The sequence below is a fragment of the Sturnus vulgaris genome, chromosome 7 (genome assembly GCF_052056855.1).
Source record: "Sturnus vulgaris isolate bStuVul1 chromosome 7, bStuVul1.hap1, whole genome shotgun sequence".
Taxonomy (NCBI): Eukaryota; Metazoa; Chordata; class Aves; order Passeriformes; family Sturnidae; genus Sturnus; species Sturnus vulgaris.
In genome coordinates, this window is record NC_142249.1 from 34,052,123 (window position 1) to 34,079,685 (window position 27,563).

The 27,563-nt window shown below is 37.9% G+C and overlaps 1 protein-coding gene across 3 annotated transcripts in view; it reads right to left on the minus strand.

The window, feature by feature from the left end:
• The window catches only part of DPP10 (dipeptidyl peptidase like 10), a 428,896-nt gene that overhangs the window by 14,655 nt on the left and 386,678 nt on the right, over nt 1–27,563 (minus strand). For all 3 annotated transcript variants that reach the window (XM_014870838.2, XM_088168348.1, XM_088168347.1), the window contains exons 8-19: nt 26,932–27,052; nt 23,998–24,152; nt 21,473–21,570; nt 18,220–18,343; nt 16,022–16,060; nt 14,839–14,946; nt 11,370–11,461; nt 9,876–9,923; nt 9,186–9,307; nt 5,445–5,492; nt 3,289–3,387; nt 3,111–3,180 (exon numbers count right to left, since the gene is read on the minus strand). In XM_014870838.2, the coding sequence (XP_014726324.2) occupies nt 3,111–3,180; nt 3,289–3,387; nt 5,445–5,492; nt 9,186–9,307; nt 9,876–9,923; nt 11,370–11,461; nt 14,839–14,946; nt 16,022–16,060; nt 18,220–18,343; nt 21,473–21,570; nt 23,998–24,152; nt 26,932–27,052 (1,124 nt within the window). The remainder of the gene's footprint in view (nt 1–3,110; nt 3,181–3,288; nt 3,388–5,444; nt 5,493–9,185; nt 9,308–9,875; nt 9,924–11,369; nt 11,462–14,838; nt 14,947–16,021; nt 16,061–18,219; nt 18,344–21,472; nt 21,571–23,997; nt 24,153–26,931; nt 27,053–27,563) is intronic.

Below are 27,563 nucleotides of genomic sequence, written 5' to 3' on the forward strand. Positions count from 1 at the left end.
AGGTCCTGGTCCTTAAGTTGAGCTTGAGTCTACATGGAACTGTACTCAGTTCACACCGAGGTTTCACACCAGGACCAGATTCCTGAGGTACAAGCTTCCTTCCAGGATTCAGCCTTAACACTCAGGCACCCAGAGGCCATGTGCTAGAAGTTCAAATTTTCCTGCAGACATCCTTGCATCAATACAGAAGCCTTTTCATAGTCATGCACCTTTGAAATGGCTACTAGCATTCAGTGATTTGAAAAAAAACCCCAACAGATCACACCAAACGCATCCCCATCATAAAATCACTCATCACACGCCTTCTTTCCTTCCTCCCTCCCTCTTTTCTCTTTTCCTTCCTCAAAGTGCAGTGCTACTGGGGTGTAAAGCAAACCCCACTTCTTTGCTAATATTCCACTTTTCTGTTCTTGTATCTTCCGGTTTTATATTTCTAAAAGCATGTTGCCTGGATAAAGATGTTTTATAGAATCTCCTTTCAAAAAAAATGGACATACAATTAAAGCAACATTCTTACCAAGGACATTGGTAAGCATTCATTTTCAAAGGTTTTTCTCTCAATAGCTGGAATATAATGATAATTATATCATGGCTGAGAATGGAAGAAAGAAAGCAGGAGCAGCTGAACAGTACAAAAGACAGCACTTGTCATCAGCCCCCAATTCTCATCTAACACTGCTGGCAGTAGGAACAGTTTCTCCATCAGTCCCAACAGTACCACTCTGGGACTCAGAAAAGTCAAATATCTGGGAAATTATATCATCTACACAACTAATCAATGTTCTCTATAAAAGCTACATGTTCTCCTTGGACCTGAATACTTTTCTCTTTTTTTCTGAAAGTAGTACTTCTGATCATGAAATAAACCTTAGGATGTCAATTTGGAGCCGTGTGGGTCAAGAAATTACCCCCTATATGCCCACAGATATCCAACCATTCTTTCTCAAGAGCTAGGCAGAATTTATTAGGCTCGAATAATCATCCCACAAGGGAACCTCCCATAATTTCAGTGACAGTTTGCAGTTTTATATTTCATTTGGGGACCTCTTTAATAGCAAAAGGGATTGCTGGCAACCTTAGCTTTAAGTCTGTAAAAAGCAGCTGAAGAAATACAGCTTAATGTAACTTCTTTTTCTTCTAGGGAAGGGGAAGACACAAAACATGCTACAGTACATGAGCCAGGACAGATGTAAAATTTTCAATTTCATACTTTCTCTAGTGTGTAGAGTTTTCTAAAAAAAAATCCCTGATAAAACTAACATTGAGAATTCAGTTTTCAAGGATAAGAATCTGGCCTAAAAGAACCAAAGTCTTCATACTATAAATGTAGATACAACAATCTGTATTTGTAAGTTGATGACTTTCCTTTTTTGTCCTATATGCCTATCATAAAAAACCCCAAAACAATTATAAAACATAACCATACTCATGATAATAATAATCATACTCATGATAATAACATAATCATGACTTGGCCCCGTTATTTGCTCACTGGGTACCAACAACTTTGGTAATTTAAATTCAGCCCCTGCCTCAACACTGTTCTCACTTCTTTCAACTCTTGATACCGAAAAACAATTCAAAATAGTATTTTCTTTAGCTTTTTTTCTTTTTTCTCTTCCTTTTCCTGTGATTTCTGGCCTTGGACTTCTCAGGTTTCTGATCTTTCCCTTCTGTCTTCTCTAGGTTCTGCACGAGTTTATAACCCCATATTTTACCACAGCTGTATATGGCAGATTATGTATTTATTAGATACTTGAAAAGGGAAGCGTTGCACTGCTAACACCTTTGTGTTTCCTTGCTCTCAGAAACAGGAACAAGCGCAAATGTTTGCAAGTCCCTGCAGTGCTGCTGGGGTCAATTCACAGAGTCAGTTTGCCTTTGGCACTCCAGTAAGAGCTGCTTAAAATATAATCATGCCTCCAAGATCATGCCAGGAAATGCTGCAAAGATGAAATAAAATCCATGTGTCCCGTTTCTCCACAAGAGAACAAAAAATATGTTCGTGAGCCAATTAAAGCAGAAAGCTGCCACAACAGCAGATAACTACAACTGAAAATTCTGAGTTTTAAAGCACAAACTGGGATTAGAAATAAGCAGGTTTGTGCCTTTCTGTCCTATTATCTGATCTGAGCAGAGGAATTTGGGATCATGCAGCAGCTCAGGTCTGTAAACACCTCACATCTAACAATAAGGCTCCGTGCTGTCACTGAGGGGGTGACAGTGTGTCACTGCTCCAGGTGACACAGCTCGGTAATGTTGCATTTTCATGAATTTAGCAGCGCACTCCTACACAGACGTGTCTGTTACTGAAATTCACATCAATTCATTCCAGCTGGGCCTGGAAGAGGCTCTGTAGGTCCAGGAAAGCTCTCTCCATCCATGCTGAGCTCGAGTGGAGAAAGCAGTGATGCCCTGAGATGGCCATCACCACTTTTCCCAGATAGGCTTCAAGCACACTCATGACTGTTCTTTTCCTCTGCTACACATGTGCAGACACACAGCTTAAAGGCTGCCTCCCTGCAAGAAACACACACCTCATCTCCTTTTAAATGAACAGCACAGCTTTCCAGGGAATACCATCCTCCTCCCATGCAGCTTTTCTACAAAAATCAACAGTCTTTGGATCATGGCTATCATGCCTTCAACCACTGATGATCAAATCTAACTTTTATTTCATTCTGGTGTTCCTTAAAGCAGTTTTGCTTTATGCATCTCAACTGAGCCCCTCTTGGAAGCTCTACTCATTTCTCTCAGGGATAAAAAGGAGCTCATGTTCTGAGTGAGATGCTCTGTGAGCAGGATCAGCAAGAGTCCAGGAAACACTGCAGGACTACTTGAAGCTACACCATCAGAAACGGCAGTTTCAGACATGAAAGTACAGCAAAGCACACTCAGGTTTGACTAGCTCAAAAAATACCCAGGCATCTGTACCAGACAGCATCTGTCACAAAATCTTCTCTAGAACAAGCCTTTTGATTTCTCAACTCAAATCCATGAAGTATTTTTTCCTACAGGAGATAAAAAACCACAAACCACTAACTTCAGATTTAAATATTTTCTATGAAGCACTTTTTTATTATTTTGAGTTATTCCAAATGGATACTTACATTATTAATAGAAGAGCATACTGGTTTCGATCCGTGAAATCTTTTGGCAGTGACAACTGTAAAGGGAATTCTTTTAAGAAAAGAGCAAAACATTAAAGGCTGGTAGTTACACAGATGAAAAACAGTAACATTGTAAGAAAGCTTTTTGCTTGCTAAAAAAACATTTTGCCAGATTTACCGTAATCCTCAATGTGAAGCATTTTGATTTCAGTCTTGTAATTCTTTTTCTTGAAAACAACTTCTTTCAACACAGGGTTATTTTCCAAAATATAAAACTCTAGAAAACAGAAGGAAAAACCATGTTGAAAGGCATGGAGAATCATCACACCAGAGATACATCAAGATTCAAAAAAATTAAAGAGACACGTGTGCAATGATCTTGCAAATTAATCTTGCAATTAATCTTGTAAATTAATTCCTTCTGTAAATACTTTTTTTTAATAATGCAACTACTTTTCAATTCAAAAAGATACCATCCAGTTCATTTTTCTGGCTTTGGGGAGCCTTGTTTTCATTAAGCACTACCAAGGAAATTTCTGATGACCAACATGAACATCAGCATCTCTGAGAAACCCTAACAGCAGCTCTTGCAGCACAAAGCTGCTCTGCTGGGCAATATCCTAAGCCTCATGCAGGCATCTTTTCCCCCAGTATTACAAATTCCAAGGCAACATTTAGCCAGCACAGCTAAGTGTGGTCACCGCATCTCCTTATTATTCAGCCAAGAGCAAGACAACCAGTTTGGTTTAAAGCTGCAGACTAATTTGAAGTAACCCTTTTACACAGGAAAGAATGGCTATTTTTTTCTTTCTTTCTTTTTTTTTTTTTTTAATTCAAATTACTTATCTTGCTTCCAAAATTTAGATTATTTTAATTAAATAATAAACTATTCACTTAGGGCCAAAATAGATAATCTGAAGAGAATGCTTGTTCTGGGCAGTCAACCAAAATGTTATAATTATAGTCTGAGGATAAAATAATTGAAATAATCCTTAATCATTCCTTTATGAACTGAAGAGGATAATCTAATCTTGCACTGAAACACTAATGGTAAATAATCTCTCTTATTATCTGGCTTTTTGTTGTTACAACAAACAACGTTCCTCTATCCTGCCTTGCTTTATTTTACTCCAAGGTGCTGCACATAAATCTCTATTTCAGTAATTCACACTCCATAATACTTTAGATGCAGGTAATAAAGAGCAAAAGCCTCCCTTCACAGAACTGAGAAGCTCCACAGAAGTCTGAAACACATTTATTTGAGCAATAGTTACCCTTTACTGAGCTGGATAAAACTCCCTGCCCTGGGTGTGCTGTGGCACTGGGCTTTTCAAACACAAAGAATGGCATTAAAAGAAAAAAAAAAGGAAAACAAAAAATAAAAAGAAAACTGAAGTGCAGATATCATAGCATGGCACTGTTTATTAGGATAGTACTTCAACATGCAATATTAGCTCCACTGAACAGTGACTGGCCCAGGACAAAGGGGATGCCGACAGGTACAGCTCAGGATTTCCAGATTCTGGGAAAAATCCTGGGGATAATCCAATTAATGAAATGAGAATATTTAAGGGTTGGTTTAGTGCTTTTGAATGAAAAGTTGTCCCCCATTCCTATAATCCACACCTCCATGCTAGTGGAGTCACTGTGCAGCTGGAGGTGGCAGAGTTGTTCCCTCTGCTGCACCACCAGGAAAATTCAAGTGCTGAAGGACAGTCTTCCACTAAAAAGCACCTCAGCAGCCAGGAAACAGTAACAGATTTGGCATCAATATACAAGAAAATAATGAGTCAAACTTGACAAACAGAGGTATAGAATGCCCTCCTAAAAAGCCTTTATTATTGGATTTGACAATGTCAGTGGAGTTGTTCTGATTTGAGAAATAGAAGAGAAGGACTAAATCACCATATGTAGGTCAGCTTTTATGATCAATCATCCAAGGACTGTACCTGACTTCAACATAATTGGATTGTAACTTTAAAAACATCTTTAAAAACACAGGAGGTGTATTGCAATGGCAGCATGATCTACATAGGAAGTGAAAAGGATGAAGACCAACCTGTCATCTAATTTACTCAAATATAAACAGAAGATGAGTCACATGCATTTAGTCCAAAAGATATCTAAAAATCTGGAAAAGCTTTAGTCATTTGATTAACTGCTTTCCTTACCATTTGCTGATGTGGATGTTGCTAAAAGGTAATTAATAGCACTTTATATGAATTAGATTTCATGTACTTGCATATTTTCATATGCCTACTTTCCCCCCTCCCACACTCCCCAAAGAAATCAGGAATGATTACAAAACTTACTTATTTCATAAGGTATACTCACTTTCAGTATTATTTGTCCTGTGCACACTTACAACTGGAACACCTGGTCCTGTTTTGAAGAGAGAAGAAAAAAAGAGGAAAGGTGAGGTCGTTTGTACTCTGCAATTCAGTGACAAAGAATGGGAGCACCAGTTACCACACAAAACAGGATCCTGGAAGCTCCATACACACAATTCCCTTCAAACACAGCAGGAACTCCACTGGTACTTTTCAGAAGTGACACAGGCTGGGCTACAGGACCAACAAGGTGTGAAACAGTCACTGCCTTCTGCCGGTTCAGCAGCCCAGACCCTACACCCAGAAGGAGCATTCCTTTTTTTTTTTTAAATAATATCCATGTTTTAGTTTTAAGTGACGAATAAAAAATTATGGATGCACTTAATGGTACTGTTTAAAATATAGCAGTTTGACATTCAGAAACTTTAGGTTGACTGTGAAACGAATTAATGATAATATCCACTTATTTTCTCTATGGAAAAGCTATAGAGGTGTCAGAAAATATATTTCACATAATTATCTCTTTAAGAAGCTTCCTTGGTATACCAACTCTGCAAAACCAACAACATCACAGTTAAATCCAGGTGTGATGTAGTCTAATCCTATTTCACATACTTTATTTTCACGGTACCACTAAGAAACTAAAAATCAGGCATAATTCCTCATGCCAACATCTACTGTGCAAATACCCAAGGTGGGATGTGGAACAGGCATGACCAAGCATTCAGAATACTCAGAAGTGGCTAAGTCTGCTGTCCCTGCTCTGGAGATCCCCACCAGTCAAAAGAAAATCTTGTGTCCCTACCCCCAACATGGAATTTACACATGAGAATCTCTGTTTTACCTCAGTGCTTAAATTACAAGCTTTCAGTCACTATTGGGCAAGGAAGAACAATGCAGAATAGCTGAAGTCCCTGAGGACCTCATGGTAGATGAAGGCATGGCCCCTTTGAAATTAGGAGTTACAACTCTCTTTTTGAGAAAAAAAACCAATTCCCTTTGAGAGTTCAGACACAGAGCTTAATTTATGTGTTTTGAGAGGTTGTCTCTCTCAATTAATTATGGCATGAGCCTAGGGAAATGTGAATACCTGAAATAAATAGAATGATGACATTCACAGCCTTCACTGAAGATTTTTATCAGTTTCATTCTCTCCCTCAAGGGGGACGATTGACAAAAATCTTACAGGTAGATTGTTGACAAATCACAGCTTTCTGCCTTAGCACTCTAAGAAGATAACTTCTTCAGATGTCTCTTTTGTTTAGTTTGTTTTTATTTCCAGCTCTTTTTACTTCTTCTGAATTTGTCATTTTGTTTTCAATTGTTATTTAAGAAAGACCATTTCTGAGCGGGAAAGCAACAGCATTTTCCAGCCTATCTCTATTTGTCATACTCAAAGATGGAAGGATGATGACATTTTGAAAAAAGGGAGATTGCAGTAGATTAAACGCTGATCAGAGGGAAAAAAAGGACAAATTTGTGTCACAGCCACTGTGTTACAGTGCATCAGAACAAATCACAGCACTTGGATTTCCCACTGACCTCCTATCACTAATCACAAACCCACAGCTGTATAAAAGGGGAGAAAAAATAACTCCCTTTCTAAACCATCTTATTTGAGTGGAGAGAAAAAAATACCTTGCTAGTGTTTGTGAAGTGCCAAAGGAAAAATCCACAAGCTATGTGGAAAGTACGTGCAAAAGGATGTGATTGCCAAAACTCAGAGGCTGAGGAGCCAGTCCTCCATCTACCAGGCAAGAAATAACTCCTCACTCAGGAGAGTCTCTGGAGATGGATACAGCTGAGAGAGATCTCCTGGCTGAGGGAAACTAAGAAGGAAAAACTATCCTAATAAAGGTGCTTGTGGGTAAACAGGATGTTGAAGAATTGAAACTCATACAGATTGAACCAGTCCAGAGTCCCCCAAGGGTTTTTCTGGGCAAATTGCTTTTGTAACAATCCAGTGAAGGCTTTTTGCAGTGGGAAAATGAGAGTGTATGCACACAGTAGATGTTCCATTTGTTTCCTCGAAGCAGTTTGCCTCACACCCTCACAAGCAGAAGAGTTTTGATGCCAGTTCTACAGTGACCTTGCCATCAACTTTGATACTGCCAAATGCCCAGCCCAGCCCAGGGCCCTGGCACTCCATGGGGCCACGCTGCTGCCGTACCTGCCAAGCTCTGAGGAAACACAGAGCCCCTGAATAACTCCCAGCCAGCACTAACTCTACATTAATGTTAGAGGTAGGAAAAATTAATGACAGTGGTTTAGCACCCCTGACCAACATGTACAGCTCAGTGGAGTGTAGGTTTAATCCTGGGAGGATGATCTACAGCCTTCCCAGCTCAGAGAACTGCCAAAGTCACTGAAAGTCATGAGCTTGTGAGTAATCACATGCACAACCCCCTACTGGCATCCACAATTTTATATCAAAGAAGCACATTAAAAATTACAGGCTGAATATACTTTGCTAAAATAGTAACAAGATGCTTTTGGACCCCAGCACATTGCTGATTCAGGGCAAAAAGCTCTTCCCAATCTATCAAACTTCTCTCTTGCAAGAATCTGAGACTTACCCCATGGGGATTACATCAAGCACAAGGGAAAACTCTGCTTAAAGTATGAGGAGCTCATTACTCAGAGAAGGACCACTCAGATTAGCTCCATCACTTCTGCTGCAGATTTAACCATGTATAAACCACACAGTTTCTATATTCTTCTAGTCAGCTATGTACTGTAGGTGCATTTCCACAAAAAAACCCCAAAACAACAAAACCAAAAACAAACCCCTTATTTTAGCGAATATATATTCATAGCTTCTTTGTTTGGATACTTTCAATGCTCAAGTCAGCAGGTATTTTATTTTTGTGCAGGGGAAAAAAAGGAGAATTGTGAAAGAAACGGAGAAAAAGCATGAATATAAAATGAGCTATTCATATGTATTTCAGATGAATTGTCCTCTACTCTTTGCACTCTGATTCTAGCTATGAAAAAATACTGAAGGGGTGGTGTAAAATTTTGCAAGTTTCAAGGGCAACAGGTCTACCTATGTACTTTATTATTCACTGTCTCATGCTTTTCTGAACCTTTTTTACTACTTATATATCAGTGTTTATTTCCTGTGTGTAGGTTATAAATTTCTCTCTGTGAGATGGTTTTAATTTTTCATCTATGCAGAAATTCTGAAGCCAACTGGTGCCATTTAGTGATACTGGAATGCAGCTAAGAGTAAAACACTGTGAGTTGCACTGATATAGAGGATCTGTCTCTGGGGATTAAACCACAGCTGTTTTTTGGTAGATACACCCATACACATAATTATGGGGGTGAGTAGATAGAATGCACATACACGTGTACAAACACTGCTAGACAACACAGGCCCACATTTTTTAACTAGGTATAGTCACACAAGATCAATCCCCATATATAAAATAACAAACTGTTAAAAATTGTAGTACCATCACGAAAATGCCGAATTTTTTGATGAAGGATTTCTATTTAAGGTGAATATAAGTGGATGTCCTTTGCTTGGACAGAAGAGTCAGGATTGGAGCAGCTTTCTGACATCACTCATAATTTAGCTATTTCACAGAACGTATTTACTTGCAATCTTAGAAGAGGCTCTGTACAGAACTTTGAATAATCCACTGCTGAGCTCAGTGTTAGACTCCAAGCCTAATGCCCTTCTCAAGGGAATACATTAATTCAGAAGCAAACAGCACTGCATCCTGTGCATTTCCCTTACCTTTACAGTGCAGGAGAAAATGCCTGTTCATGGGGCTGAACTTTGCACTGAAGTATGTGCACTGGTCCTTCAAGAAGTTACATGAGAGACACTGACGATTCAATGACCCCACTGTTGATACACTGGGGGAAGAAAATGATCAGGAACATTTTACATTGGAAAAAAATACAATAAAGTAAACTTGGCTATGTGGACAGGATCCAAAAGCTGCCCAAAGCACACTGGCACTGCAGTACCTCACAGTAACATTAGCATTATTAGGAGTAACATTAGCAGTAGCTGGGAGTAACATTAGCATTAGTAGGAAACCATGAAAACCTCACTAACCTCAGATCTAAGCACTGAAAATGAGGTGATTTGCCCCCTAAGTTATGTGGTTAAACCGTATAAATATTTTTATTTAGAAAACTTTGATTACTTTTAAAACACAGTCATGTTAAATGCTTGTATTTAGGTTTAACTTTTAGATGCTTATAAAGGACTGGTGAAGATGTGTTAAAAACATTTTGTGTTAGAAACTTTTCAATTTTTTTAGAAAATGACAATTTTAATTTTGAAAAGCTGTGGTTCTTTTCTTGTTACAGCTAAAGCATACTAATTTTTACACAATGTAAATCATTACCCAAACATCATAGCACTTATGATAGCTGTCTTATGAAAGCTGATAACACAGCCCCATGTGCCTCTTACCTGTGCAGCTGTCTTCCTCTTGGGGACTCTTCAGTGCTTAGGAAATAACTGTTTTAACAGAGGAAAAAAGTTACATTCAGTTTGGTAAACTGATTTGGGTAGTGCTAAGAAAAGTGAGAGACACCGTAAGTAGCATTTTAAAAATTAAAAATTTGCAAATACCCATGAAGATCAAATACTTATATATCAACCCAAGTTCCAAGATTAAACTTAGATTCAATATACAGATTAGTTATTTCAGAAGCTATACAATTTCCTGTTAAAACAGTGATGAATACAGGATTTCACGGTTTTAATTCCTGTCGTGCCCAGGAGCTCCAATAGTAACCAGGACACGTCTCTGCATATTAAAAATACAAAGAGAAAGTTTCTGTTTCACTCCAAAAGTTTGCAATATAAATCCAAATATTAGATAAAGGTCACAATGAAAATATGTCATCTATTACAGTAAGTCTTATGAGATCTGAGAGCCTTTTTGAGCTGTAAACCAACTTTTTTTCTGTCTACTTTGCATGGGTGGAAAGAGACTTTGCAAGAACGCCAAGACAAGCCCTTGGTGTTTCCTTGATCAGACTCCCAAAAGTTTCTGCTGAGCAGGCAGAAGGAGGGCAAGGCAATTCCCTCAAGTGGCTGAGACAGCCCATGTGACATCTGTCACCTCTCTGCAGCCTGAGTGCATCCAGACCTCACTTCTACCCCTGGACCTTGCAGAAGTAACAGGAAATTCTCTATGGATATATTTTCGAAACCCATAGAAAGACTTGTAAAAAAAGAGCTTTCTCCAGTACCAGTGGAAAAGATGGGACTTATTGCAGCCTCAAAAAAGTTATTGTTGAAATATTATTTATTTTGAAGCAAATGAGAATTAGACATGCTTGTGTATTTTTTGCCATGGACAGATTAAAGTGAAAATTAAGCAAGATCCACAGAAGCCAGGTGAAGCCTTCAGACATTTTGTGTTATTTCTAACCTCCTCCCCAAAAGCAGCAAATACACATTGCATTTCCTTTCACTCTGTCACTAAAACGGGCTGTGGAAAGATTTCTTTGTGGGTGAGAATCAGGAGCTCTGATAAACTCTACAAATAATTTAAATTTATGAAATTGGATCAGATCCCCAAAAGGTCTCTGAGACCTCATGCAGTAAAGGTGTGATGTTTTATCAAGTACTAAAAATTTACTATGACTTCTTATCTGGATTCCAGGAAAGAAGTTACCAAAATGTTATTACTGCTGCACTGTGTGTTGATTCCTTTTATTCTGAAAAATACAGAGTCAAGTGATATCACGGTGTGATTCTTTCCCTCTACATAAAAAAGCATTTAGGGAAAGAATGGCAGATGAATTGTCTTACAACTGCACCTTATGTACTCAGGTGTGCCAAAGTTATGGTCATGCTCCAAAATGAAAGAAATATTGCTGTTTAATTTTGAGTTAAATGGATTCAACTTTAATAACTCGAATATTTTTATTTAAAAAAGGGAACAGTGCTTACATATTTTGAGTATTTTCATCATATGCCAGGATTTTGATAACTTCCCAGTTCCCCGATGTCAGGTGTCTCACACTGATTTGTTCACTTTTAGCCTGTTGAGAGATGGAAGACATTAACTTTCACCTTGCTACATTCTTCTTTGCTTAGCAGGATTGCCTGCACATGTCATTACTGATTACAGCTTTTTAAACTTTAATATGCAACATAACATCTTTAAACCACAAACCTCTTATTTTGACAGGCCTGAACTTCACTTACCCTTTCCCTCCCATCTCTAAGCCTTTCAAAGTCATTAAAATAATCTATTTTTCTTTCATTTGCCCCCATGTCAACAAACAATAGAAGTCAGGATGCAATGCAGGCAAAGCTATTTTGGCTGCAGGTTGTGGAAGACTTCATCAGACACAGGTTAAAAACAACAAAACCTAAGAAGATCATCTGAGGGTGTTTCCTAGTGCAAAAGGTAAAATTGTGACTCAGGCTACTGAAGATTAAAACTTCAACCTTCACAGTTTGGATGTACTTTAAGTGAATTTTTCTGTATTAGGTTTATTATGCTTGGCCTAGATATACGTATTCTTAATTTTCAAATTTAAGACAAACTTCACAAAGAAAAGAGGTGACATTTCAGAGGTGATACTCATTGGGTACAAAACATCACAAAGGCAAAAAGGTTGGCCTTTTTATTTTAATCCATGTATTTCTGAACTGTGCCCTGATCTCCACATTAACAGCAGCAACAACTAAGAAAAAGCAAATGCTCAAAGATACCCTGAGACATGTTGGGAGTGGCAAGGCAGAACCAAGCCCCTTGGAACTGATCTGTTTCCAAACAGATCCACAAGGAAAGAATGAGGTAGCAGCTCTATGAGAAGCCTTACAAGTACCAAATGAAATCAGGATATTGTACTAGGTGTTCTACATATGTTTATGATGAGGGCTCCCTGTTCAGGAAGATTCTCATATTCAGTTCAGTCTCCAGGAATGATTAAAATACATATTAGTGATTTATTGTCAGTGACTATCCCTTCTCTAGAGAGAGAGAAGCTGCAACTATTGAAATAGATATTCAAATATTAAGATCACAGAATCTAACAAGAAACAGCAATAAAAAGCACAGCCAAACGCTAATAAACATGGTTATTTTTCAAGGTTACAGCCATAATACATAATTTATGAAGCTTGCAGAAAGTTATTGCCATGATCCATTAAAGTTACTTTATAATTCTTATTTTGTGGTTGGAAAAAAAGGAGAATTTCTAGAGTTGCAAAACTCCATGAAAGTAATGTCTAGATACATAAGACATGATTCAATCCCATTTTGAGATTAGTTTCTTTTAAATATTTCATAAGTTACTAAAAGCATTTGAAAACAATAACCCACACATCCAGCCCTCTACATTCAGACAGTAAATAATCTATGATAGACAGTAACCTTTCAAACAGTAACTTCTCCCTGCATAAAGATTTAATTAGATGCCTCTGCCAACGTGCTTTGTGTCATTGACACGTGCTTTCCTGAAGTGCAGCCAAAGAAATGCAGTCTGAGAAAGACCAGCAGTTGTTGTAAGATTGAGAAATCAGTGTTAGTGATAAATTAAAAGCCATTAAAATTTGCTTCTTTATCCCTGCAAGTCCACATTGGCTCTGTTTTAACTTTCCTGCACATGAAAGCTGCTTTCTGCCAATGGGCTGATGTCTCTACTGAGTGGCACACACAGAGAAGGAATGAGAATCCCCGTGCCAAATTCCAGGGTTATCCTTTTCCATCACATAAATGCTGTGACAATCTGGGTGCTGGTGATCTGCTGACTGCTTTAAATTCTGCAGGGCACCTGCTGTGCTGCTGTGGCTCTCACAAGGTGTGACAAACATCTAATGTGACAAAGGACTTTATGTGCAACGGTTAATATACTTTTTATGCCTCTATGTTTGCTTTAGAAATAATGGACAATCAGATTAATGCAGTGTGTAAAACACATCATATAAACATATTTCCTGCCCTTTACTGCTCTGTATCAGCCCCATTACCACGCAGAATGTTGCTTACTGATGAATAATAGCTGGTACATGGGATATCACATTTCCTTTTTCTCAGGAGCAGCTGCATGCTTAAAGCCAAATTTGTCATTGGTGATACCATTCAGATTTGTTTATTCATGCTGATGGCAGGCAAAATAGAAGTATTTTTTAGTCTTGGAGCTGTGCAGAACCCAGGGCTCTGATTCTGCCTAAAAGGGACAGAATACTAAATTGTGGAACATAGACTTGACTTTAAACATTATTCTGCTGGAATTAAAAGATGTGTTTAAAAGTAGGCATGTATTTAATTACCTTACTGAATAGGAGTGGGCTTGATCTTTGCTTAAATATTTTCCTGAATTAGGACCAAGTTTCCTGGGCTTTTTAGTAGCAAGAAATGTCAGAGTCTAGAAGGTTAAGGAAACTTGATTGTATCTGTAAAATCCTTGGGAATGTTGCAAGTGGACTTTCAGATCCAGATCATTATTATTTCATGTATTCTAAAGGTACTTATTCATACTGTGAAAGATACCAAAATAAGACTTGATTGCCTAAATGGTTTTGCTCCTGTGTGAATTTTTGGGAGGTTACAATACCAATACACCTTTACCAGACTGTCATCCGAGTTACTGTTTTCTTTGGGAAATAGAATTTGACATGTCTGTGATCCCTTTTATCTTCACTGACTCTTTCCCGATATATTTACTCTAGTGAATGAGTATCTTTGTTCTTGTTTCTTCAGGTTAAACTGTCATTAAAGTTCTTTTGTTCTTGTTCTGTCTGCAGTGCACTGTGAACATATTTCAGACTTAATAACGTTCATACCAGAACACTGTCATAAAGGCAGATAACAGAGCTGCCTGGCACAAATCTGCTATTTTGATGTTTTGGGTATCTTGGTAATCCCTCCTATGTCATATGGCTCTGCTAAAGCACCTGGATTAATGCTCTGATGATTTAAATAGATGCCTTGGAGTGTTCCGTTCCAGGGCATAATTTCCTTTATTAGTTCATCTCAACTTCATACCAGTGACCTTCAAAGTCACTCTGCAAATTTATCTTCTTTCAGATTCTTCTTTGGAAAAAGTAATGACCCTGGGAAATGGAAGCTGATGAAAAATGTTACAAAGGGTAATAAAAGTGTCCTAACTTTCACACAAACTTTAAGTTGGGTATTACCTCCCTTTACTGTTCTGTAAGAGCAGATTCTGAACAGATATTTAAAGTTGTTATTTAAAAATATGCATGTATTTCAGAGAAGGTAAAATTAGAGTTTATTCTGGAAGAAGTTATAAATACATCCCACTGCATTGAGAGACAACCTGGACAGGACATATGACCATGACACAAGTGTTCTGATTAAACTGAAGTTCAGGCCTTTGCCTGGGCCACAGGAAAAGCCCAGATAGCCAGGAGGATGTCATCAGCAGCCTGATCAGAGCCTTACCTGCACAATGAACATGGCTATGTGGTGGAACTCGCCACGGCCACCCTGCTTCACTGGCACGGTCATGAAGAATTTACTGCCATCCTTGGAGAAAACGGGCTCTTCATTCTGCAGATGGAACCTTGTGTTAGTGTGGCACACTTTCCATTACACTTCTTCACAAAAGATCAGCCTACATTTCTTTGCCTCCTTGCTTTTGCTGTGCTCAGAAGCCAGCTGGAGAAAATATCCCTGGGTTTTAAGTATATTCTGCTAAGTGTAACAAAAATGTGGTGGCTAAAGCTGAATATAGTTCATGCCATGTGCAATCCTGTCCTAAAGCCCTTGCACAACTCTCCCTCACAATGAAAGCTCAGATAATCTCATTCCTAAGGCAGGGGGACTTTCCAGGACAGTGTCCTTTACAGGCATACAAATAATGACAGAGATAACTCCTGCTGCTGAGGAGAAGAACAAAAGTTTCAATGGTTTGAACTCACTGAGGCCATGTTTAACGCCCACTGATTTTGATAAAGTTGTATGGAAAAATAAGCACATTGAGGTGGTATTCTAAACCAGGGTTTTACCACAAATTGTAGCCTGATGTGATATCATCTCTCCATGTCTAGTTTTGCACAGAAATATTAAAGGAAAATGTCTTGCTATAAAAGCATAGGCTTTTTTTGTTGAAATGATTTCTCATTTGCACATTGCAAAATGAAGCCTGAAATGTGGTTTAAATAGAATGTGTTTCATCCAGTTATTGGACAGTTCTTCTGAAGCTATGAAAGTGGAATAATTGGCTGACATATTAGTTAAACATATTGTTCTGGGTATGAATTTAGAAATATTTTACTTTCTCATTCCAATTATAGCCCATACGACCTCTAATCTTTGAACTCCTTCCGCTTTAATTTGGTGAGATCATTTTCAAATCAGAAACAAATCACAGTAAGTAGGACATGCCTGGAATGGGATTCATCTGGTCTGTCTTCCACCATCCCAGACTTAGGTAGTTAATCAGCTGTTCATCTAAATGCTTACTGAACTGAATCCAGGCAGACCAGAAACTGAAGGGAAAATTGCCTCCAAACCCCTCACAGGTCTCAGGATTTTATTAGCTTATAAAATAACACACAGTTAAATAAAAATGACAATGAAGCAATTAAGCATTATGCGCCCAGAAATAGCATTTATACTGTACCTGTTTAGGAAGCCACAGATCTGACTGCATTTCATATTTCTAAAAGGAAAAAAAAGGGAAGAAATTGCTTTTATGGAATAGCTATAGATAAAAAAATATTTCCCACATTCAGCAAAAGGTCTCTAGCTATTTAATGGGGTTTTTTTCTACTGTGCTACAATCTCCTCATCTTTTTGCTAGCACCTGCATTGAAACAAATGATAATTTAATTACAAAGTCAGCTGCTTTATTCAGAGTTTTTGATAGAACACCAAGGGGAACTAAGACTGCCATTTCAGTCCTTTCTGATCAGCTATGAAGAAGCTTTACACAGACAGTTCTATTTGTTTTTTACCTCTAGACATCATCTGACAACTGGATATTTTAGGTCCTTCATCAACAATGGGCATACAGCCAGTATCAAGCTCAAATTGTGAGACTTTTTCAAATCACAATCCTGTGCTTTAATGGGTTTTAATGTGGCATTATTGATGAGAAAAATAACTAAAAGAAATTAATAAGTTTTATTGCTCATACTCATATTTCACAACATTTCACACATTTACATCTGAAAAAAAAACCCAACAAAACAACCAAATATCATGCACACGTTGCTGGAAAAAAAATAACATACATTAACTGATGCAAATTGTCATAGTCACAGTGAAGTAATGAACATTTATTAGCTATAGAAGAATCTGTACATATATGGCCTGAAAAATTAAAATCTATCTATAAATCTAGCTATTGCAGCAGTTGGTTCTATACACTGCTTTTAGAAACTGAAGATGTGTGCAACATCCTAGGGAGGAAAAAAATGTTTACAGCTGAAATCAAATGGTGTGATACAATGCTAAATTCTCACAATATTTAGCCTTTCCTCATCCATTAGTGATTTCAAGAGCACCACCTTATCCCAGAGGGTGCAGTGTAGGAACCCTCCAGGATGAGCCAGGCCTGGGCTGTGCTCACAATGGTGACACTGCATCACCATCCTTCCTCACTCCCCTCAAATGTCCTTTGCTGCACTCCAGGTATTCTGGAGTGGGACTCCTCAGTCTCTCTCTAACATTATGTCCTGGGTTACAGCTCCCTGGATACCTACTTCCAACAAGTCCAACTGGCCCTGGAGCACATAAAGGTTTCCCTCTCAGAAGCAGCTGCAGTGGCTCAGGACCAACTTTCTTAACAAAAAGACAAAAAGCTCATAGGAACCAGGTGAAAAGCAACCAAATCTCCATGGTCACAATCTTAATCTACACTTTGGGGATTCATTCACAGCTTCTGAGTGAGGAAAAGGCACCCTGTAGTATGCAGCAAAAGAAGAAGACGAGCTTGGAAATAACCTCTAACACTTCTGATATGACTGACTTCAGTAGCAGACACTGATGGGAGCCTTTTGACTCAGAGGCCAACATTAATCACTCTAAACATTTTCACTGCCAAATTATACCCTCTGCTTTGGAGCATCTGTTAGTACTGATATCAGCACATATAGAAAATATTTATACTTTTAGCTGGTTCTGGGAAGAGATTGTGACTCAGAATGGGAAAGCAGCCAAATACATTCAAGATGCAAGATTGACTGTGAAAATGGGGAGATGTAATGCAGGAGTGTCAGAAGTCAAAGTCTGGGTCCAGGGGTGGAATGTGTCTGGATTCAAAGAGAAAAATGTATTTCAGTTTGGCTTACATTCAAAAACTAAATATTCCCGTTGCCTTTCAATCAATTGATTTTTTTCCTAAAATTATTTAATTCTGCAATCAAATTTGAAGGAGTTATGAGAATTCTACACCTTTTCCTTAAGTGTATGTAAGCTGTGAGAGACAGAAAGATCTAAAACTAAACTCTGCAGGGGGAAAGAAGAGAAACCAGTCAGCTGAAAATATCTGTCAGAGGACAAGCTTGTCACTGCTCTAGCTATATCCCAAATACATGATGTTCAGCAACTGCAGCTTCCAAAAAGCTAATGAATGAACAAAGCTTAGTAATTCTAAAAATGTCACTCAAAGTTGCTAATTGCATGAACTCATTTCACCACATTCGGAATTTTCTCACATCCATTTCCTCCCTGTTGACTAATTATATTCAGCTTGCAACTACTGCATCTGCAAACTGATTTCCAAATATCATTTTCTGAATAGGAAAACAAAATGCAGAAGAAACCTTGAAAAGATATCTTGGGAAAAAAAAAAACCAACAAAAACCCCAAACTTACCCTGGTACAAGCTCCAGTTGTGGTTTCACAAACTGTAAGGATGGAGATATTCTGAGCTCTGTTTAACCACCTCACCACAGCCTTGGTGTTGCTTATCCATTTCACCATGGTGATATAATATTCCCTAAGCAAAATAATTGAAAACACAATATTCGGATTATTGATATTTCAGATTAGACTTTAGAAAAAAAAAAACATATATACAGTTCATTCAAATGCTGAATTTGTACTGCATGACAGTGCCAATACTAAAGGATGGAGAAAAATCCCCGAATGTCCAGCATCTGTGTTCCTACAAATGGGATGGCTCAGTCCTTCAGTGTGATGTTCCCCTGGGAAATTTTTGCATATATACACAAACTTTACCAACTGTGAAACATATGCTTGCAAATACACACGAACTGTGTACTTTCCAGCCAGCTTAGAAACAAGAACTGCATTCCAACAGAAGCCAGTATTTTCCAACAACAAATAATTTCAGATGACACACATTTTTGCAAAATAATCCAGTCCTACTGCCAAAGGAAAAAAAAATAAGTTCTGTAATATTAGAGTGCACCTAAAGCCCACTTCAAAATTATAAAATAACAAGTATTTTATAACAGGACTTCTGGATAAAAGGGAGGTCCCTCTCATTATCAGTATGTTTCTGTTTATTTTTTAACAAACAGCTCATAATATCAGCCAAACTGCCTGTCCTTTAACAATCCTGCCTGAGCACACGAGGCTCCCTGGGCTCGTGGTATGGAGGATTTGCCTCCCTCCCCCCAGGATCCTGCTGGGCTGTCAGGCTGGGGATGTTAAGAGAAGACCTGTTGCAGTCTGTCACCCAACCCAGCTATTTCCTTCCCTTCTCCTCTGCTGGCAGCTGGCAGCTCTCACAGTCCAGCTGAGTTATGTGCAACAGTGCAGTGAGCTTGTCTGGAAAAAAACTCAGACCCCCCTTTAAAACAAGGGGCTTAGCTTGAATATAATTAGGCTTTTAATCTATTACTGATAGAGATCTCATTACTCTTTGACAACAGGCTTTTAATTATACATTCAAAAGCCTCCTTAGTAGATCAAAGATGCTGAGCAGCACCAGCTGCAAAGCTGCACTTGGAGAGGCAGGAGAAAGGAGTGCACTGTGGCTTCACCCAGCCTGCTGCTGTGTGAGCAGAACATACCTGAACAAACCAGCATGCACAGATTCCTTTGGCTTTCATATTTGACTTCTAGTAAAACAGATATGTTCACATTTGGATACCAGAATGATAAATAGAAATGGGGACTTCAAGTGTGTTCTGAGTCTAATATATTTACCTTTTTATTTTTTTTTTTAATTTAACAAATGTTTACTCTTACTGAGGGGCAAAATCATGTGCACAAGTAAAACAGGATCTACCATGACAGCAGGTGACACAAGCAGGAGGGCAATCAGTTTGTGTCTCCAAGCTTCTTGGGCTCTATTGTACACACCTCCAGCTTCCTCACAATCCCACTTTAAAGAGGAAAAAAACTAATTGCATTCTGGACAAAGGACTGAAGCAAAATATTAAATTATGTTTGTCACTGAAGAAAACAACTGTATACATGAAACGGAGGTAGCAAGGGGGAAACAATAATTGCATGAAATACAGTCTCGTATCTGAGGGAAGACTCCCAGTCTTTTTGTGGCATTAATAGTGCATAGTAGGTGGTGAATTTTTCTATAGAATGAAACTTTTAGGAGTAAATTTTACAACTGTTATCCCTATCTTTATATCAGATTAGCCTGAACAGGACTTGGGAAATATTACCAAGCACCTTACAGGATCCCTAAAAGAAGAAAATTATTTTTTCATTGAATTTATTCATTGAATTTATTCAATCTTACATCAAGTTCCTAGATGCCCTAAAAATCAGGGAAGCAGTTTGACATCTTCAAAGGTCCTACACCAGACACAACTTGGCACAAGTTGAGAATCTGAATGTTGCTTTTTGTGGTTAACTAACAGAACTTCTTTCCTTTTCCCTGCTCCCTTCCCATTTCAATGGTTTCCCTGTGTAGGAGTGAATCTCTCCATAACAGCACATGGTTATGACCTATACAATACCTACTTCTAAAATGTTTCTGCCCTGAAATATCCTTACAACTATATGTGATAATGAACCATTCAATTTAATTCTGGAAGACTCCCATAATGTATTTACTAATAACTCCATAAAGAAAGGGTTGGAAACACACTGAAATAAACTGACTGCGAAAGGTAGCTACTATTTTTACTAAAAAAGACAATACTTTAGAAAAAAAAAAACCAACTCCCAATCATTACAAACTTCAAAGGGTTTTACTCTAGATTAAAGCACATTTTTCATACCTCCATATATATTGATACATGGGCACATATGGGTTGATGACCAGTGTGAAGACTGTTACTGAAATCCCAAGTTAAATTCACAATTTACAGTAAAACTGGCTCACAATTATACAATCTAAGATTCACAGCATGGAAATTATACCTTAATATTTAAAATGAAGAAGAAACTAACTTTTTTCCCCCAGGTTCAAATAGATTTACTCAGTCTTCTCTTGCACTTGCAAGCCAGAACTTTTATCAATTGAATACAGCGATATCTTTATCAAGAACTGGCAAAGATGCTCCAGAGATTTGGCTTCAGCTTCAAGAACACAACAGATACTAACATTCATATTTGAGTCTACTATTACTTTCCATCTGCTGAGGAGGCAGAACGAATCTGAAAATCCTGAAGTGAAACCACAACATCTGAAAACCATTTTCAAGATTCTCTTTTTCTTGGGCATCTTTTCTTACACATTGCTTTCTTGCTTAACTTCTTTGTGCCTTCTGACACTTAGAGTTGAACTTTAATGCCATCAAGGAAATTCAAGATGCTGATCTTGATGGCAAGAAGTCTCCTTCAGATCTTATAGCACTGTTGAAATTAATGAAGGGTAAGCAAGCAGCAGCAGATTTTATTATGTTTTTCAGTAGTGGCCCATCAATAGAAAGAAAATATTTCGAAATGCTCAACACATTCAAAATAATTTCTCTTAACACAATCAGTAAGCATTCCAGTTGACACTAATAATTGCAAGTCATAATTCACTATTAAATTATTCCTGCAATAAAATAGAGTACCTCAATTTGTGTAGAAGAGAGCTACATCAGCCTAGGAATGTTTGTAACAGTTGTGAATAAGTGGCCACTGTTAACATCCTGATTATTTTGGGAACAATTACCATGAAGCATTTCACCATGAAATTATATACCTTGACTTAAAGCTGTCAGGTGGCATCAGTTCCAGGGTATGTGCTGGTCCATACAGATTAACTACAAACAGCTTTACTGTGGGGTTTGTTTGACCTGCCTTTGGAAAAGAAAAAATAAATAGCAGTTTTAGAAGCACTGAATCAGTGACAGCTAAGCAGACTCACTTGCTAACATAATTCAGTATTTTTATAATAATGAAAAGTTATTCAAGTATCTTAAATCTGAACAATTAATTTCATGGCCATATGAATCACACAGATAAAAATATGAAATGTTGAGTGATTCTCTCACCACCCTTTACTGATGGAAGACCTTGCTGTGCAGAGCAAGTGATCAGCACTAGAAGTGGCCTTGCCCAGATCAGTGAAGTCAGCTGCCAAAACACAGTTCCTAAATCTGCAGGCAAATCCAGCCTCCAGCTAAGCCTTTTTCAGATGCTATTGTTCCTTCTCCTGAAAAGCTGTACTACCTCAGTCTGGGATAGCATTCCTCTCTTTCTCTTTTCCATTTTCCCTCAGTCTTCCTTCCCTCGTTTGCGGAGCTGAAAATCTCAATTTCTGTCCTGTACCAGAAGCCAGCAGCTTTGGCAGGCCAGCTCCAAGGGAAACAAAATGCTTCTTGTGGCTAAAGGGAAATAACGTGGCAGTTTGATGGATATCCACTGGGAAGAGTCTGATAAATCCTGAGGATCTATGGCGAGGTGGGAATCGTCCTTCTCCCATAACACAGCTCGTTACTAAGGGATGCTCCTGACATGAAGGAAAGCAATGGAAATAGGAAGAGAGGCTCTGAAGGGCTGCAAGGAGGTGCTGCAGGTCCCACATCCCTGTCCTAGACATGCCATCCCCAAGTTCCAGTTCCATGTTGCAGCAATTGCACTACGTAACACCCTTGGGATACAAAGAATGAAGTGTGCTCCTCAGTGGGGCTGACCTGTGTTTAATACTGGAAGGAAAAGGTAAAAAAATCACTGATTCTACAGATTTACTATAGTATATGACAAAGTTGTATACTTGGCTCTTCATAGGCTGGCATAAATCCAAAAATTCCTTTAAGAAATTTGGCTTATCTCAAAATAAAATCTGAATGCTGTATCCACTAATTTCTGACTGATATGGAGGACAATGGAGTGTCATTTTGTGTTTTTAACACTGCTAGGGAAAAAAACGGTCGTTGTTTTTTGTTTTTTTTTTTAAGAATACAGTCTATGTGTATGACGACATGATGAACTTGTTCCAGTGCTCACAAAATCATGCGTGCTTCATTTTATTTTTAATCCTAGTTATAATTTTTCTCCGATGGTTGCACTCTATAATAAAGACCAAATCTTTTTTGTAATCTCTGTTGCTGCACCACCAGCTTCATTACCAATTAATGATGTTTAACGAGTAGCTAAATTTGTATTAAATGGAGACATTAAATAAAGATAATGTTTTTTCATTAATGAGATTACTGAAGTAGTATTGTGTATCACTTTTATGCTGAATTGCTAATGAAATAGAATTACTCCTTTCTCGTTTACAAAGCTGACTTAAAAGTATTTCTTATTTTTCTCGTTGCTCTGTCACTCAATGCCTTTTGCCAATGCAAGTATATATACCCCTAAAATTACTGTTGTTTCATTATTTCAGAGTATTATTTCATAGCACAAGATATTCTATTTATATGATGTATGTTATTGCTTCATAGTACCTGGTACAGTCTAACTGTTCAGCCATCAAGAATAAAGGTTCATCACCAAAAAGCAGTAGCAGGAATAGCAAGGTAATAAGAATTTAGCTCTCAATAAACTTCCCCTGAATGCCAGAGGAGTGCCATATAGGTGGACCTGTCAGAAAGGAACCCAGACACTTTGAAACTGTGTGCAAGGGCTGGATAAACTGATCAGCTGGAAGATCAAAACAACAGATCTGGAGGCATCTCACCAGAAAATCCCCAGAAAATGAGAAGTGATTTCAGGCATTATCCTTGTCTGGGCTGTTCTTTCACTTTCCAAAACAAATCTAAAAACCCTTCTCTAAATCTTCTAAAACACTGATAGTTCTACATTTCTTTTTTTCTCTTTTTGATGGCCATGAAAATACATTACTATGGCTTATCTTATTCAATGACAATCTGTCACATTTATTAATAACAGCACAATCTATTGAGATCTCTGTATCTGTGAAGGAACTTGCCCTGTGCTCTACACACAGAGTGTCTGACTCCAGCATAGCTGGGGCTGGATCTTCTTCCTACACAGTCCTTCAAATGCATTACCCTTCTCTCTGAGGTGCTGGATTGATTTTACCAAGACAAATAGTAATGAAATTACTTCAAATTAGTTTCTCTACTGTCCCCTAACCTGACAGTTTCTTTTCAGGTGTTACAATCTAATGAAAAAAAATAAAAAGTAATTATTATTTCCTGAAAAGCATCATGAATAAAATCAGGCTCTGTTACTGTCTGGAAACACTCTTTGTACATGGCTGAATATTATCAGTGAACACAGAAGAGGAGGTGGGAGCTGGATCCCTTATCTTACCTTAGGATATGGATACTGCTTTCCCTTTGGATACAGACCTCCTGTGAAGCGGGGAATAACCATGTTGGGCACCAGAGAGTCATTTATGGTCAGGAAGGCCAGTCTTTCCCCATCTGGAGACCACCAGTGGGCAATGTGGGAATGAAGAAGTTCCTCTGCAAAACCAGATTTCCTTAGGGTCCATAAAAACACTCACACATAGTGTCCAGCTCGTTCAGCTGGCACCAAGTTATTCTCCCTGTGCCAATTTGAAATGTGTCTGTTGTAATTTCAGTAATTTCACATCATCCTGGGTTAAATGACTGGATAACAAGGAACATTGAAGGACCAAGCTTTAAGCATTTTCCTCAAATGCAAATACCACTAACGTCAATAAATCACCTAAATGTGAAAGATGATTGTTGCTGACATATGCTTAGTTCTATAGCATTCCAACACATGTGTTTACTTTTAAAGAATTTTAAATAATTTGGGGGTTTGGCGTATTTTTTGGGATTGCAAATTTTTTTAATCTCCTCTTAATATAGAACTTCAGTATATATGATTTTTTTCTCAGTCGTGGCACCTGATAACACGCAGATCTTCACACAGTCATATTTATGTAATCATTTTTGGAGTGCAATATTATGATTTTCTTGTCTCAGTCTAGTGGACAGCTTTAATTCTTGGGAAGTTCAGTTTTCTGGAGTGAAACTTTTTGAAAATCTAAACCACACTTTTATTTTTATTCAAATTTTATATGCATTCTAAATGAGTCCAATTCTCAAGAATGTCACTCAATGTTTTCTTACATTTATTGTCATTGTATATCACAGTCAAAAGAAACAAAAAGAAACAACCACATTCGCAAAACCCAAACTCCTGGAATCTCAGTACAGCAGCTCCTGAGCAATTCCAAATTCTCCCTGTACAAGTCTTCTGCTTCCACTTGTGAAAAGACTTCAAATTTTCATTATGTATTTGATATATTGGCCTGCTTAGTAAGGATTTGGTATTTAAATCTGAAGAACTTAGCAGGAAAACTAATTGAGAATAGTGTATAAAGGGAAAAGGCCTGACTGCATATCTAATTTGAGAACCTACCTAACAAAACTACTTAAAACTGTCAACAGAGACTCTCCAAGTTGCTAATCGGACTCTGAGGGTTCTGAAGCAGCTTAATGTGTTGAATTATCAAAGGTTAGATGAAATGAAACTGGGACCTACATTCAAAGTCATATATTCTGGGTCATGCTTCTCTCCCTGGCTGGATAACTAAAACCTTTTACACAGGAGAAGAGCAGAGAACGAATGGTGAATATCAGATAGCAAAAAAAACACAATTATGTTTGCTTTAAAATATTACTGTTTGCATTTAGACAAGGTTATTCACACAAAGAAAAGCTATTCCCAAATGCTTTGTAAGGTAAAATGCTAATAACAAACTCATGAAATGATAAAAGAAAACAAATGAGGTCAAGGGAGGAAGAGTGCTTGATTCAACTGAAAATCTCTCAACCTCACCTGGACAATATTCAGCCTGCTCAGCTTCTGATGCTGTGAAAAAACTCAGCTGAAAGTGGAGCACTGCTCTAGGTGAATGGGAAGGAGCAGAGTGTTCCTTCATGCCATCAGACATGGGGGCTCTCCAGCATGCACAGACAGAACTCCCTCCCACCCTGCTTTCCATGGTGCTCAGAGTTGAGCAGGGCTCACTGCCTGCCTGCAGCCCTGGGAACCCAGTGAGTTCTCTGCAAGTCAGCAACTGCAACATCCCACTTGGGATTAAAAACCGTGGAAAATAATGAGCAAAGAAGGCTTCTTTGCTTAAAGAAGGCTTTAGGACATGCTTCATGAGGAAGGCTTTGGTATCATCTTCCACAACACCTCAGAAGCTTTCTAGTCCCAAACCAGACAACTTTCGCTTCCCCTGGCTGTAACTCTTATTAACTTCACTCTGTTTTAGAGAAAACGTGATATACTTGATATACATCAACTTCAATGAGCTATGTCTGCTTCAATTCTTCAATTTGCATGCTGTCCTGTTAGACTTTAAGATTATTAAGTGCATATAAAGTGATATTTTATTTTAAAAATGTTCTTTTGTTTTGAAACGTGCTGCCACATTAAAACGTTTCAAAACACTAATAGAAACCTTGGAAGTGGGTAACTATCTAACAGGGATGCAAATTACCATTCTAACTTCAGAGTTCACTTGGGCAGAGATTTTTAAAAAAATAACCCCATAGTGAGCTCTCTGCTCATAACTACTGCAATGTCAAGAGGTGTGGATAGACCATTTTTAAGGTGAAGTTGAATGGTGTATGGCAATAACATAATTCCTAAAAAAATCTTCACACAAGAAATTCTATACCTCAGGTAACTGAGTATTCAACACCAAGCTATTATCTATAGAATACACGAGTCCCATAGAAAGAGCAGCTGAAATGTGTATTAATTTTAAGTTGCTATACCAATCTAGACAATCTGCTCCCTTTTAAAATTTTTCTTTCCTTAAATTTATCATTATCATTTAAAAGCATTTTGGGTGCAGAGAGAAACATTCTGTGGTACTGGCTGTAGAAGACTGAGCTATCTCTCACTCAAATTTGGTTTCCCTCTTCTATGGAGATATTTTAACTGTAAATAGATCATCACTGCTGTCCCTAAAAGCACCAAACTGAGCCCTTTCCCTGCTCACTTTTATATGCTACCACGTGTTCATTTGCTACATTCTGGTTTGAAATGAATTCTTCTTTCTCAGAAAACGCTGCTATATGCAAACTAGCAGCCAATACAAAGAATGAACAGATACAAAGGCAATCTTCCAGGAAAATGAGAAGGGAAAGAGTAAACCCACCCTCAGCATTTTCTGAAATGAGCAGATTTGTGCTGTTGTGTCTATACAATGACCTTTCATTTGTTTTAATAAACAGATATATTCGTCCAGCTTACCTTCATATAACCAGTCTGCAATTCCATTAAAAATAATTCCTTCTTTTCCTGAGGATGTCAGGCGCAATGAGCTGCTCTTTACATCAGGCTGATAGTAGATGTTATTTTCAAATATATAAATCTGGATGAGGTAAGAGAGACAGAGAGAAAAACCAACATTTTGGTAGATATAAATGAATGTTCAGCAATGAATACATAATTTCCTCAGGCTCAGGACAGTCTACAGAATAATTCAGCATAACTTTCCACCAACATTGTCTTCATATTCCATTTTATTATAAAATTGGACAAACTAAACCAACTTTTAATACTTATGGCAAGCAAATCCTTCCTTTGAAATTGTCTTTCCAGTTGAAATATTTCTATTCATGTTAAAAAATATTATTACATTCCTCAAAATCATACAGGAGACAAACTTTATAACAGCTGACTGAATAAAGAAATTTTCATCTGGTTTTCTAACTGTGAAATGAGACACACTTCTGCAAAGACACACAGGATAGTACATACATCATAAATATAAGTTACAGCTTTATGGCATGGTGTGAGAACACACTGGAGAAACAAAAACAAATAGCAGCTTGCAGTTAACTTTTCTCAGCCTGCTGATGACTTCTGACTGACACACCAAT